The 14,760-nt window shown below is 46.6% G+C and overlaps 1 protein-coding gene across 1 annotated transcript in view; it reads left to right on the top strand.

The window, feature by feature from the left end:
- Positions 1-14,760, top strand: part of ADGRV1 (adhesion G protein-coupled receptor V1) — a 786,618-nt gene that overhangs the window by 97,562 nt on the left and 674,296 nt on the right. The window contains exons 16-17 of the mRNA XM_033919809.1: positions 623-746; positions 13,598-13,864. Of these exons, the coding sequence (XP_033775700.1) occupies positions 623-746; positions 13,598-13,864 (391 nt within the window). The remainder of the gene's footprint in view (positions 1-622; positions 747-13,597; positions 13,865-14,760) is intronic.

The following is a 14,760-nucleotide window of genomic DNA, read 5'->3' as shown; positions in this document are numbered from 1 at the left end:
GATTGAAGAACACTGTTTTGGGCCTGATGCATGTGCTGGCACTATGGACCGGCAGGAAATTTCTGTGGACCGGCACTGGTCCACGGAGCGGTGGTTGAAGAACACTGCTTTAGTTTGTCTTGCATTAGGCTATTTTTGCTGCATGAAACTTATATCAGCACTTAACATGGCAAAGGGCTGCTTTTACAAAGGTGCGCTAGCGTTTTTATCGCACGCACCGGATTAGTACGTGCTATAGTGCGTGCTACCTGAAAAACTACTGCCTGCTCAAGAGGAGGCGGTAGCAGCTAGCGCGCGTGGCAATTTAGCGCGCGCTATTCCGCGTGTTAAAGCCCTAACACACCTTTGTAAAAGGAGCCCATAGTATTAGGTCCCCAAAGTTAGGATCATAAATCCTTTGAATATTTGGCCCATTCTATTTAGATCACTTTCTAAATTTAGTTGGGAACATAAGTTAATCAGACACCCTACAGGATTCTCTTTAGTGTAAGTTTGTATTGTGAACATGTTCAAACCTTTCAAAATGGCATTTATCTGTCGTCATTTTCTGTTTCTATGTAGAATTGTAAAGAAAAAAAAGACTGATCATTAACCAAATTTTTTTCTGTGTTATATACATCAGATTTCTGAAGATGTGGAAATGTTCACCATCATACTCCTAAATACCACCGGGGGAGCCAGAATGGGAAACCACACCAGTGCAAGACTGCAGATCACAAGAAATGATGTCCCTGTATACTTTATAGGTTTCTACTTTTTATTCAGTAGTTTTGAAAACTCAGAGGGAGGGGAGGGGTATTCTAGAAGCATCTTCTTGTGTAAATAGAGGCATGTATATTACATTCCTGGCATACACAATATAAAATCTGTTTTACTGAATGAGCCCCCTATAATAGCATACAGAAGGCAGGTGCTGAATGGAAATAGGGAGAGGAGAGAGAGTGAGAGGGGGCTGATGCTGAATGGAAGGGAAGAAAAAAAGAGACAGAAAGACGGTACATATCAGATAGAAGAGGGAATGATAGGGACAAATTCTTAATGTAGGGGGAGAAAGAGGATTGAGGAAGTTAAATAGGATAGCAATAGGGATAGAAATGACAAGCTGTAGGTTGACAGTAAAAAAAAAAAAGAAAGGAAATTGAAAACTGTATAAAGAATTACATCTGGACAGAGGCAGACAAATAAATTGAATAAAGCTAAAAGGAAAAGAAAGGAGAGAAAATGACAAATGGACAGTAAGTCCTGGCATGAGAATTAAGGAGAAGCTGAGAAAAGCAAAAACCAGAAACAAGGACCAACACAATTAGAAAAAGTAAATAGCCAGACAACAAAGGTAAAAACAATGGGCTCCTTTTATCAAACCGTGGTAGAGCTTTTTACTGTGCGTCGGCGAGGTAAATGCTCTGACACTCACAGGAATATAACAGTGTGCATAACTTTGGTACTGTAAAACGGTAAAAAACTCTACTGTGGTTTGATAAAAGGGGCCCCATGATTTTTATTTCTAGAATAGGATAAAGTAGTGTGATAGCTGTGCTACTTACCATTTATAAATATTAAAAATTTTTTATGGACTAATTTTTATACATTTTGACTTAGGGAGAGCAAACCTTCCTCCCTCCTGTCAGAACAAGATATCCTAACTGCAGTATACTATCCTGAATTGAGGAATGTGGTTTTGGCCTCTGAAAGTCAATTGACAATGTATTTAGTCCCCTAAAATGGCATTATCATATGTTCCACTTTTTGTTTTATTTGATTTAACTTTTAATGTAGTGATTGGAATATGTCCATTTTTGAAATTTACATCTGCTATTTTAATATTTTGCACAGTACAGGATGACATGCAACACTTTTTCTCTTTCTCTGATGTTGCAATGTGGCTTCTTGAGGTTTCGGTTTAATATTTGTCTACACATTTCTGTTTTTAATTTGTGGTTAGTTATTCTGTTTTGTGTGAGGGTCTGTCTGTGTTCTGTGTATATGAAAGAGACTTGTTTTCTGTTAATATTAACTGTTCAGGATGAATCTGTACTAAAGTGGATTCTTTATGTTCTCTCGGGATTTTCGCTTGCATTCTGCTTGTTGCAGGTTTCTGGGTCTCGCTGCATCTTTGTCAGGTAGAAATCGACATTTCAGCCATCATGCTGTGTCTTTCTTCAGGGTATGCTCTGAAGTCTGCAGTGTGACTTTGGAAATAGTGGGTTCACTGACCTGATTGGGAACAGGACAGTCCACTAATTTGAATTTTGGCGGGAAAGTTAGTTGGTCAGAAATTTGAATGCTGTTGTGAAAGTCCATAGAATGGAAAAGTCTCTGGTAGGTTTAAAGATGTTCTCCCTGTGGAGCTGGGTTAGATGTTCTCTCAGGGCTCTGGGTTCTTTAGTTTTTCAATAGGTTTATTGATATTCTAGTTTCCATTGCAGTGTTTGGTGCTGTGTTTTCTTAAGTAGGTTCTTGTTATGTGACTTGTGGAAGTTACTGCTACAAAGGTATGATACAATTGCTCTTCAGGCCCTAGCTGACATTTGTAGTTCTCTTTATTACTTCACAGTATGCCAGTTATTGGATTATGGATTTGAATTTAGATCATACCTTTCTCGGTAATAGCTTAAGGCAAGTTTAATTCAGGTACAGTAGGTATTTTCATCATTCTGGAGGGCTTATAATATATGTTTTTTTTACCCGATTCAGTGGATGGTTATGACTTGTTCAAGATTTCAAGGAGCAACAGTGGCCTCCCTGGCTCTCGGCCTGCAGCTCTTTTAGATACAGCTAATATAGATAACACATATCTATATTAGCTGTACCTAAGCTTTGGTAACTCAACCCCTTACTAAAGGTAAGCAGAGCTGAAGCCTGATAGCCTTTTGGCAACCTACCAAAAACACTGATAGGCTTATGGTTGCTGGTAACTTCAAGATTTTTTGTTAGTGCTGTTGAATATCATTGTTTACATGGCCAACAGGAAATACTCAATTGAAAGGAAACTCTGGAATGAGTTGGCATATGATTAAGGTATAAAGAGGATAGATTCAAAACTAACCTCAGAAAAGACTTTTTCATGGGAATGATGGTGAATGCTTGGAAGGCCGCCCAGTAGAGTTAGTGGAGACAAAAAGGGCTGGAGACTATAGGAGGTGAGGGGTTAGGGAGGGAATAAAGTGCTGGAGACTGAAGGAAGGAGATAAATGATGGGTACCATAATGGTGTGTGTGTTCAGAAGTAGGGAAGGATGCTGGACGCTGTGGTACAGGATGATGACTATGGGATGGTAAGTAAGGAAAAGAGAGATGTTGGAGGTGGGGCAGAGCATGGACGGGGTTGGAGGAGTAGGATGCTCCCTTAAACAAAAAGGCCTACAGGAGGTGGAAGGGTACAACAGAGTGTAGATGAGGGGAGGCTGGCCTGGAGGAAATGGGTTTTCTGTAGAGAGCGGGCGGGACAAACTTTTCAGTTTTGGTTTTGGTTCTGGCTGAAACTGAACAGTGAATTTCAGCTGCATTTTTCAGAAACTGAAATTCTAGGTTTTGGTTGCCGTCTATTGATTTGACGACCTCTGCTTAGCTCTCTGGTATTTAAAACCTCCTCAAAAGTAAAATTATGCATTTTTCACCTGGATCTTTAATTGTCTATTCCTAAACATCCAAAGTTTTGTAAAATCTAGCTCTTATATGTATGGGTTGTAAAATCAATACTTAAACATTCAAAACTTCAAAGTGACACTTCTGTTTGTTTCTTAGTTAAAAAAAAAAAGAAAAGAAAAGATTGTTTCTTCCTGATATGCCGGCAGTTCCACACGTATATCTTGGCATTCTTATATTTTACAAAAGTCTCTGCACTTGGCAAACTCATACTCAGGAAATTATGCAAATCCTGACTTGGATGTCCAAATTCCTACCTAGCCACCATATGCAAAATCGAGTTTAAATTTATACTAAATGCTTGCATTAAGGGGCTGATTCTACAAACGGCATCCCGATTGTCTTACCACCATCTCACCAGCTAATCGGGACACACATTTTTTTTTAAGTGGATGCGGTGAACAATTGTAGGTGCTTATGTACTTAGGTGCTTATATTGTAGGTGTCTGTCTTGTGCCTACGGAGATGAATAGGGATGCTTATAAATGTCCAAGACCGGCGTGGCTTTGGTTTCCACCAGAAGTGGCCTTGGGCATCCATAAGTGTCCCTATGCATCTCCTTAGGTGCGAGACAGATGCCTTAAAAGTAAGCCTGTAAAATGCTGGCCTACATTTAAGTCATCTGCTAGAAAAAAAAAAATGTAATTCTCTAGTCTAAAGGATGTCGATGTGTGATTGACATGCAATTGGCAGCTGCTTCTTAGGTGGCCGCCGAGATCGGCATCCTTAGAGAATCAGGCCCTAACTTGATACCTGAATACTTGCATAAATTCATTTCTCAAATGTCAATTCATGTGTAATTTGCTTAGTAATCTACATGGTTAATACTTATATCTTTAAAGATTTATGTTTTCAGTGTTCCTTTCAGCATTTTTTTAAATTGTTTTCTTATTTTCATGGGGACATAAGGAATATTTTATAGAGATGGGAGGTAAATCTTGAGGTGATCTATTGTTCAAAAATTTTAATACCCTGTGTGGTATACCCTCAAGTGCTCCAGCCCCACTCCCTGTGTTGTGGCATATCAAAAGAAGCCAATGGATGGCGTGTGATTTTGGTACCCCTTGCCTCTCTTCCATCCTATATGGCTATAGTTTGTGTTCCTCCCAGGCCAATCTCTTTACTCTTCTGTCTTCTATGAGAATTCATACCTGTTGCCCTGCATTTGTCTATTTAGCTCCATTGTTCTGGGACTCCCTCCCCTCAGGATTTGTTAAAACCAACCTCTATTAAATTAAAGAATGTCCAAAAATCTGCCTTTTGTCTATTTAGCTCCACTATTCTGGAATTCCCTCCCATCAGGACTTAAATTGGAACCATCCCCTATTAAATTAAAGGGGGGGCCAAAAAACTCTTCTTTTTATTGAATATGAAAAGCCTTGTAGTTCTGCTGGGGTGGGGGCACTGAGCAGCAGAATTGTTCTCTACTTTTCCTTTCCTCCTTGGTATAGGTTTGTTAGTGGCCATGCTACAATTGCCTTTTCTCCCCTTTACTTTCATCACTAGGATGTATTATACGGAGAACTGTAAATTACCTTACTGCTAAAGGCAATATAGGACATATATCGGGGGGTCACGTGATGCCGGGCGCTTGAACGGACGTGTCTCTCTACAGCTCCGGGCCATGCCAATATAAACCTGCACAATACCCTCCGTAAATTCAGATTTTTTCTGCTTTTTACGCTATATCTTTGTGCCATTTGCTTGGCTGACTTGGTGGCACGATTCTTTGAAGCGCTTGTACGTGCGATGACCGCAAAAACACAGCGGGGTGTACGGGACAAAGTGAAACAGCAGGAGCCGAAGATGGCGGAAGGCCACGAGGTTCCAATGTTTACACTACAAGAGGCCGCAGTGCAGGAACTCACCCGATCTCTAACCTTGGTGATGGAGGATAAGCTTGCCAAAATACATACATTTATGGAGGATATCAAAGAAAGCCTTGATTCTCATGCGGGTCGTTTGCAGCGTGCAGAAGATCGCGTGGCACGCCAGGAGGATCAGGCTGCTAACTTTGAAGAACGGCTGCGTGCCCTGGAGTCCACTAACAAAACCCTGATGGACCGCGTAGATGACCATGAAAACCGAGGGAGGAGAAAGAATTTGCGTTTCATCGGTTTTCCCGCTTCTATCCGAGATGTGGATCTTCGCAAGTGCCTAGAGAGCTGGCTGCTAAAGATTTTGGACCCTACGGATCCGGGCATGTCTATTCAAATCAAGCGGGCGCACCGCGTGGGCCAAAGGCAGGACGATGAGACGCGGCTGCGCCCTGTGCTCGCCCGGTTCCTTAACTTTGCGGTTAAGGAAAGGATCCTGGCTCACTATCGCAAGGGGGCGGATTTTATCTATGATGAACGCAAAATCTTAATTTTCCAAGATTTTTCCCCCCAAGTTTCCTCCCGGCGCAAAGCGATGGCACCACACTGCAACACCTTGTATCGTCGTAACATCCGAGTATCCCTTCTTTATCCAGCCCGGGCTCGGGTTTTCTATAACAATAAAGCTCATTATCTGGAGACACCAAGAGAGCTGGAGCAATTAGTTCTTCATCTACCAGCTCCTGTTCATCCTGAATCGGTACCTACCTGACCTCATATGCCGGGGACTTGGATTTTTGCATTGCGGCATGGCCGCATGTGCTCCTCTATGAAACGCCATCGATGTGAGCCTAGCGGTTGGCGGCAGATGGCCTTGATTTTCGCTCCTTAGCCAGCGGCAGTATTGTCCTGGTGGCTGTACCTTGACTTTTATACCTTATTTGCCAGCAGTGCACCAGGAGATTTGTTTCTTTTGTTTATTCATGCATTTTTCTCTTGGATGAGGCTTTGATGCCGGTTTATCATTAGTTGCCTTTTCTTTTATCATTAGTTGCCTTTTCTTTAATTAGATGCTGACATAAAGCTGCTTTTATGTTATGTTGTTCTATGGTATTGTCGGTTATGCCTTTAACCTATGTGTGGGGCATGGCCTGGAGCTGTTATTTGTATTTCATCCTCACTTACTGTTTGTTGTTCTGGGACGCTTGAATGGTTCTGGGGGGAGGGGGGACTGGAATGAATGTGGGGAGGGGAGTGCATGGGGTTTTTGTATGAATGTGTATGTATGGGTTTTGTTTGGGTTCTGTGCTTATGGCTGTCTGGCTCACGTAGATTATTCTCTTGTGCATTTTTGTACTGCTGTCACTCATGTGTGGAGGGGGGATTCGGCTGGGACGTCCCCCGCTCCGTGTTTCTGTAAGTACAGTGGTGCCTCGCATAACGGACGCCTCGCACAGCGAACGCTGCGCACAACGAACTTTATGTCTTGATTCGTACAACGAACTTCGTTTCACACAACGAAGTCGCCCGAGCTGCATCCTTCCGCGCAGGCACTGCGCTTAACTGCCCTCTCTCCGCCTGGCTCCCTCTTGCCCCCCCCGACTCCCCGACACGATCGGGGCAAGAGGGAGCCCAAGCCCTCTTGCCCCCCCGACTCCCCGACACGATCGGGGCAAGAGGGAGCCCAAGCCCTCTTGCCCCCCCGACTCCCCGACACGATCGGGGCAAGAGGGAGCTCAAGCCCTCTTGCCCCCCCGACTCCCCGACACGATCGGGGCAAGAGGGAGCTCAAGCCCTCTTGCCCCCCCGACTCCCCGACACGATCGGGGCAAGAGGGAGCCCAAGCCCTCTTGCCCCCCCGACTCCCCGACACGATCGGGCCAGGAGGGAGCCCAAGTCCTCCTGGCCACGGCGACCCCCTAACCCCACCCTGCACTACATTACGGGCAGGAGGGATCCCAGGCCCTCCTGCCCTCGACGCAAACCCCCCCTCCCCCCAACGACCGCCACCCCCAAGAACCTCCGACCGCCCCCCAGCCGACCCGCGACCCCCCTGGCCGACCCCCACGACACCCCCAACCCCCTTCCCCGTACCTTTCTGTAGTTGGCCGGACAGACGGGAGCCAAACCCGCCTGTCCGGCAGGCAGCCAACGACGGAATGAGGCCGGATTGGCCCATCCGTCCCAAAGCTCCGCCTACTGGTGGGGCCTAAGGTGCCTGGGCCAATCAGAATAGGCCCGGGAGCCTTAGGTCCCTCCTGGGGGCGGGGCCTGAGGCACATGGGCCCAACCCGACCATGTGCCTCAGGCCCTGCCCCCAGGAGGGACCTAAGGCTCCCGGGCCTATTCTGATTGGCCCAGGCGCCTTAGGCCCCACCAGTAGGCGGAGCTTTGGGACGGATGGGCCAATCCGGCCTCATTCCGTCGTTGGCTGCCTGCCGGACAGGCGGGTTTGGCTCCCGTCTGTCCGGCCAACTACAGAAAGGTACGGGGAAGGGGGTTGGGGGTGTCGTGGGGGTCGGCCAGGGGGGTCGCGGGTCGGCTGGGGGGCGGTCGGAGGTTCTTGGGGGTGGCGGTCGTTGGGGGGAGGGGGGGTTTGCGTCGAGGGCAGGAGGGCCTGGGATCCCTCCTGCCCGTAATGTAGTGCAGGGTGGGGTTAGGGGGTCGCCGTGGCCAGGAGGACTTGGGCTCCCTCCTGGCCCGATATTGTCGGGGAGTTGGGGAATCGGCGGAGCAAGAGGGCTTGGGCTCCCTCTTGCCCCGATCGTGTCGGGGAGTCGGGGGGGCAAGAGGGCTTGGGCTCCCTCTTGCCCCGATCGTATCGGGGAGTCGGGGGGGCAAGAGGGCTTGGGCTCCCTCTTGCCCCGATCGTGTCGGGGAGTCGGGGGGCAAGAGGGCTTGGGCTCCCTCTTGCCCCGATCGTGTCGGGGAGTCGGGGGGGCAAGAGGGCTTGGGCTCCCTCTTGCCCCGATCGTATCGGGGAGTCGGGGGGGCAAGAGGGCTTGGGCTCCCTCTTGCCCCGATCGTGTCGGGGAGTCGGGGGGCAAGAGGGCTTGGGCTCCCTCTTGCCCCGATCGTGTCGGGGAGTCGGGGGGGGGGCAAGAGGGCTTGGGCTCCCTCTTGCCCCGATCGTGTCGGGGAGTCGGGGGGGCAAGAGGGCTTGGGCTCCCTCTTGCCCCGATCGTGTCGGGGAGTCGGGGGGGCAAGAGGGCTTGAGCTCCCTCTTGCCCCGATCGTGTCGGGGGTGCCAGGGACCACACGGAGTCACCCACCGTACCACCCGATTCGGGTAAGCGCAGGTATCGGTGGGTGGCTTATTTGCGGGGGGGTGCCTTATTTTACATTTTTTTCTAAAAAGGGGGGGCTGTCTTATTTGATGGCCCTGCCTTATCATCGGGGAAACACGGTAGAAAAAAAAAAAAAAATGAACAGTTAAGTCCCAGTTTTTGCCGCTGAGACTCTGCCCTCTCTCACTGTAAAATTAGACTCTACTTAGTCTGTCTTTAAATTTAAAAAATGTGTGTTGTTTTAAAAAACAATTATGTTTTTAGATGTATCTAAATAAAAATAATAACCAAAAATTTATCTTTTTTTATGTCATCTTAGCATATTTTATGCTGCAGAACGAATTATTTTTTTTTACATGTATTCTTATGGGAAAACGCGTTTCACATAACGAACGTTTCGCATAACAAACTTGCTCCTGGAACCAATTAAGTTCGTTGTGTGAGGCACCACTGTATATGCTTTGCTATGTAACTGTTACCATACATGTAATGCTATGTCTTCTCTGACAGTGACATCCCTCAATGTGGATGGGATCCACTCTCCCATCAAACGTGGCAAACTCCTTGCATACCTCCGACGAGAACGCACGGACGTAGCTTTTCTCCAGGAAACACACTTCACAGACGAGGAACATCGTAAACTAAAGCGGGATTGGGTGGGTTAGATTGGCTTTGCTTCTTATAGCTCTAGACAGCGTGGGGTGGCTATCCTCATACATAAACGCATACCGTTTACTGTTCTACAACAGGTCTCGGACCCTGATGGGAGATATGTCTTGCTAGTGGGTGAATTATGGGGCCAGTCCATCGTTTTTTGCAATATATATGCCCCTAATACTTATTCGCACGCTTTTTTCTCTCACCTTGTAACTCTCTTGGCCCCCCATGTTTCTAGTTTGCTTGTGTTGGGGGGAGACTTCAATGTGCCTGCTAACCCAGCCTTAGATTGCCAGCCAGTGAGAGACGCCCCTAGGGAACATTTCAACAGGGGTGTGAACTACCTCATGGGAGAATTGGGCTTGTTGGATGTTTGGAGAACTCTACACTCCGAAGAGCGTGATTTTTCCTTTTACTCCCACCCCCACCTGTCTTATTCTCGTCTTGATTATTTCCTTGTTTCTGAACTCTGGTTCCCTAAATTTGCCTCGGCCTCCATGCTCGCTCCAACTCTATCTGACCACTCTTTGCTCTCTATCTCTCTTCAGTTTTTGCAGTCCTCCGGTGAACGCACATGGCGTATGTCACCACAGCTTTATACCGATAAGGTATTTCATGAATATTTTTCCAAAAAATGGGAGGAATTTCTTCACACTAATTCTGTCTTGGATGTGGGGCCTGTTGTCTTCTGGGAGGCTGCAAAATCTTTCATGCGTGGTCACATTTTGGCATATTCTTCTGCTCTGAAGAGGCGACGGGAAGGTGAACTCCTCGCCCTCACTCGGGAACTGCAAGAGCTTCGACGGGTACACATCTCCCAACTTACCCCATCGATCAGGGCCTCACTGAAACTATTGAAAGATAAGATCAATCATCTCCTTGACGCGCGAGCCCAACGTAGCATATATTTTTACAAATATAGACTGCATGCCTAGGGTAACAAAACAGGATGTATGTTAGCAAATTTGGTCAGACCACCCAAGGCCAAGCACGTCATCACCGGTATTAAGGACAGGACGGGCCACCTACACACTAACCCTACGGATATCACGGCTCATTTTGTCAGTTTCTATCGAGACCTTTACATGGCCTCCCCGGTTGACTCCCAGGCCCGAGATGATTTTTTCAGGGACCTCCCTTTGCCATCTCTTTCGGAGGAACAGGGGCGGATATTGAACTCCCCCATCACGGGGCAGGAACTACAAATAGCTATTGGTAAACTTACACTCGCAAAAACACCGGGCCCGGACGGTATGGGGCCGGAATTTTACAAATTGTTGCCCCCTGCTGTTTTGCCGACATTGCAATCCTACTACACCGGACTATTGACCGACCTTCCACCTGGGGACACTCATAATCGAGCACACGTTATCCTTCTCCCCAAACCAGGCCGACCCCAGGACCAATTGGGCTCATATCGACCAATTTCCCTTCTCAACCAAGACGTCAAGATTTTAGGTAGTATACTGGCGGCCCGTCTTAATACCTTTCTGCCGGAGCTGATCCACGAGGATCAGGTCGGCTTTGTTCCCGGCCAACATGCATCTCTGAATCTTTTAAAGGTTTTGTCGGTTTTGCAGTCATCCCATGCGCCGGGGGACAGGGCCCTTATCGCCAGTCTTGATGTTGAGAAGGCGTTCGATATGGTCTCCTGGGAACATCTTTTTTGGGTCCTGGGGCGTTTTGGCATCACTGGTGATTTTGTTCGGTGGGTGACGGCTCTCTATACCCGACCATCTTCGCAGCTTTTGGTGAATGGGGCATTGTCTGATTCTTTTCCTTTAGGACGTGGCACCCGTCAAGGATGTCCGCTGTCCCCTCTCCTCTTTCTGCTCTCCTTGGAGCCTTTGGCACAACGTATCCGACAAGACTCGTGTCTTGAAGGTCTCCGTGTAGGGACCCATGAATTCCGCATTAGTCTATTTGCGGATGACATGCTTCTTTACGTAAATCATGCTGACACCATTATGCCCCGTCTTATGACACTGATACAAATTTAAGGGCGTTTTTCAGGCCTTAAGATCAATTTTGAAAAGACGGAGGCTCTTTTACTTGGGACGTCGGATGTGCCTCGATGGACTGAGACCCTGGGCGTGGGAGTGGCCCCTGGGAAGCTTAAATACTTGGGAATAATGTTGTATTGCGACCCTAAGCGTTTATACACAGCCAATATTTCCGCCGCGCTTGGTAAGATCAAAACCTTGTGCCATCGGTGGCGAACCTTACCACTGTCCCTTATGGGAAGGGTTGCATTAAAGATGGTACTTTTTCCCAAATTACTGTACCCTATTCAGACTATCCCTGTTTGGGTGTCTTCTTCTGATGAGCATTCTTATCTTGCCACTATCAGATCTTTTATTTGGCGAGCTGGGGCACCTAGAATCAGTTTTTCTAAACTCTCTCGGGCTAAACAGCACGGTGGCCTGAACATCCCTGACTTACGCATGTACAATGTGGCAGCTTTGTTTCGCTGGATACACCCACATTTGGCACCTGATTCCTGTTCTTCTCCCTCGACCCTTTTGGAATCCTGCTGTGCCCCTATCTCCTTTTCCTCTTTTCTCCATGGCTGTTCTGGGGGGGGTTTCAACCTTCCCTCTTCTTCTTCTACTTTCTCTTCCTCTTCCTTCCTTCCTTTTCTTTTCTCTTTTCGGAAGGCTTGGGCATGGTGGCGCAAGAAGCAGAATCTGCTATCCGGTTTTTCCCTTTTCTTTCTCTCCTTCGCAATCCTAATTTCCCCCCTGGCATGAAACGTTTATGGGGTCTGTTAGATCGAGGAGAGCGGGATACCACTGTGGGGGCGGTTCTGGACATGGGAGGGGGGCTCTTTCCCTCTTTCTCTCAGGTGCGGGCGCATTGGGGTCTCCCCTCCCAACTCATTCATACATATTTACAGATACAGCACTATATTACTCCTCAACTAGCTCGCCATGCGGGCCGATGGGAGAGTGGGTCCCTTGATAATATTTTTCTGGAAACCCCGTCGTCCAAGAATACTATTTCCCGCTGGTATTCTGCGTGTAGAGACCACCAACCTGAGTTGGGTTTGGTGACACTAGCTAGGGACTGGTCCTCCGAGCTGGGAAGGACTGTCACTGTTCAGGATTTGCATATGTTCTTTCAGAACATTTATACCTTGGTTAAAGCAGTCTCTCTTCAGGAGACACAGTTTAAAATCCTCCATATATATAACAAGAACTCGTGGGGTGCTCATGCACTTATGGACCGATGCTCTCTGCACTCGCTGTTCACAAAGCCCTGGTACCTTTCTCCATACCTTTTTTGACTGTGCAACTCTCACGATGTGGGGCCGGGTTCATCACTGCCTTGAATCGGTCCTTCAATATACTTTTGAATGAAACTGTGTGGCGCTTCTGCTAGGGGATGTCCAAGATTTGATACAACAAGGTGTAGACCTTCCAGCCCAGAAATTCGTCTTGCATGCTGTTCTTCTGGGCAAAAAACTTGTTTTGCAACAATGGTCTACTGCAGAGGCCCCTGCCTTCAGTCTATGGCTTGCCAGAATGAGGATGCAGGCCAGATTTGAACTCGATGCTTATTCCTACAGAACTCAAGCTGTGTGGATTACTTATTGCGCACTATGGGACCGTTTTTTGGCTTTGCACCCACCTGCAACTACACCTTCCTGACTTTTGTGTTTTCCTGAGGCAGACTTTGAAATGGAAGGCTTGGGTTCTCGTTTTCACATTTCACATTTGACCTACTGTAATTTGCTTTCCTCTTTTGAGTTATGTTTATTTTTTGGCAGCTCTGTTAAGCCTCGGTTAATGCGTGCAATGCCTGCTTTGGGTTTGAATGGGAGTATGTGTGTGAGTAGAGGAATGTCTGTGAGTTCGTATGTTGATCTGTGAGATTGCATTGGTGAATCGTTTGAGGATTCACAGGTTTCTCTCTATTTCTTTGTTAAGTAAAAACTGGGCAAGTGTGAACCATGTTCTTTTTTGTACCACCATTATTGCTATTGTTCTGCGAATTCTATTTGTTCATTTCAATGAGCTGGTTTTCCGCTGTTCTGCAACCTGTACATGGTTTTGATTGCCTAATAAATATGATATTACCAAAAAAAAAAAAAAAAGGCCATATATCACTAAACTAAAGGCAATATAGGACATGTATCACTAAACTAAACCAAACTAAACTAAACTGTTATAAACTGTTTTATGTTATGCAGAACCTTTGGTTGTGAGGATTCGAGAGGGTGGAATTGCTAACTTCACAGTTAAGAGGAATGGATCTAATGATTTTATATCCACCGTAATGTATGCCACTGTGGACGGAGGTGCCACTGCCAAAGAAGGAGACTTCCTTGCCAGCAGTGGAGGGACCACCATTGTCTTTGACGAGGGAGAAGAGGTCCAAAACATATCAGTACTGGTCAATGATGATGATTTGCCTGAAACAGATGAACTCTTCTACATCATCCTTTTTAATGCCACAGGTCAGAAGAATTGTTCATCCTAAATAACTGCTACTTTCATTATCCTAATGTTCTGGATTTCTTTTATTTTGCTTCATTGTACTTTGTATTTAATGGAAGCTTTTTGGAGCGCTGATGTCTTCTTAGTAATGAATAATTGCTAAAGTATAGTCTTAATTTTCTCCCATCTTTTATTCACTGGCAACCTGATTCTATAAATGACATCTAACTCCTAGGCAATGTTGAGAGTGACTGATTGCTAATCATCTGCTAGGTGCCATTTACAGAACTGCACCTAATGGTGCCTAAGCAGTCTTAGGCATTGGTAGGCATTGAAACCTTAGGCGCACTCCCATTTAGACCAGGGTTTTATTGGCCTAACTGAATGCGCCTAAGTCAAACTATGCCCCAATTCCTTCCTGAACCTGCCCCCTAACCACACCTACTTGCTGATAGGCACCTCAGAGTAGACGCCTACCTCAAAATGGTAGGTGCCTACTGAGCTAGACGGCCACCAGCTAATTAATTTTTCTAGTGTTTTTTTTAATGGTGCTTTCAATTAATGGTACCGATTAAGCCAATTAAGAAAATTAAGTTGGGCACCTAGATCAGCTAAGCAGGTCAAAAAACTAGGCCCCTAACTTCAGGCACTGTTTATAGAATCTGAGCCTGGGTACCAAGGGCAAATGCAAAGAGCAGTTCTAAACTCTTGGGGTTCCTTTTACAAAGATGCGTTAGGGCCTTAATGCGTGGAATAGCGCATGCACTAGCCACTACCACCTCCTCTTGAGCAGGCGGTAGTTTTTTGGCTAGCGCGTGCTAAAAATGCTAGCGCACCTTCGTAAAAGGAGCCCTTGATGTTGCCTCTGCAACATCTTTTTGATGTTCTTCAATATGTCTGACATTTTCTACTCATC

Source organism: Geotrypetes seraphini, chromosome 1 (genome assembly GCF_902459505.1).
Source record: "Geotrypetes seraphini chromosome 1, aGeoSer1.1, whole genome shotgun sequence".
Classification (NCBI taxonomy): Eukaryota; Metazoa; Chordata; class Amphibia; order Gymnophiona; family Dermophiidae; genus Geotrypetes; species Geotrypetes seraphini.
The sequence above is the reverse complement of the archived record's forward strand: the minus strand, read 5'-3'. Positions and strand labels throughout refer to the sequence as shown.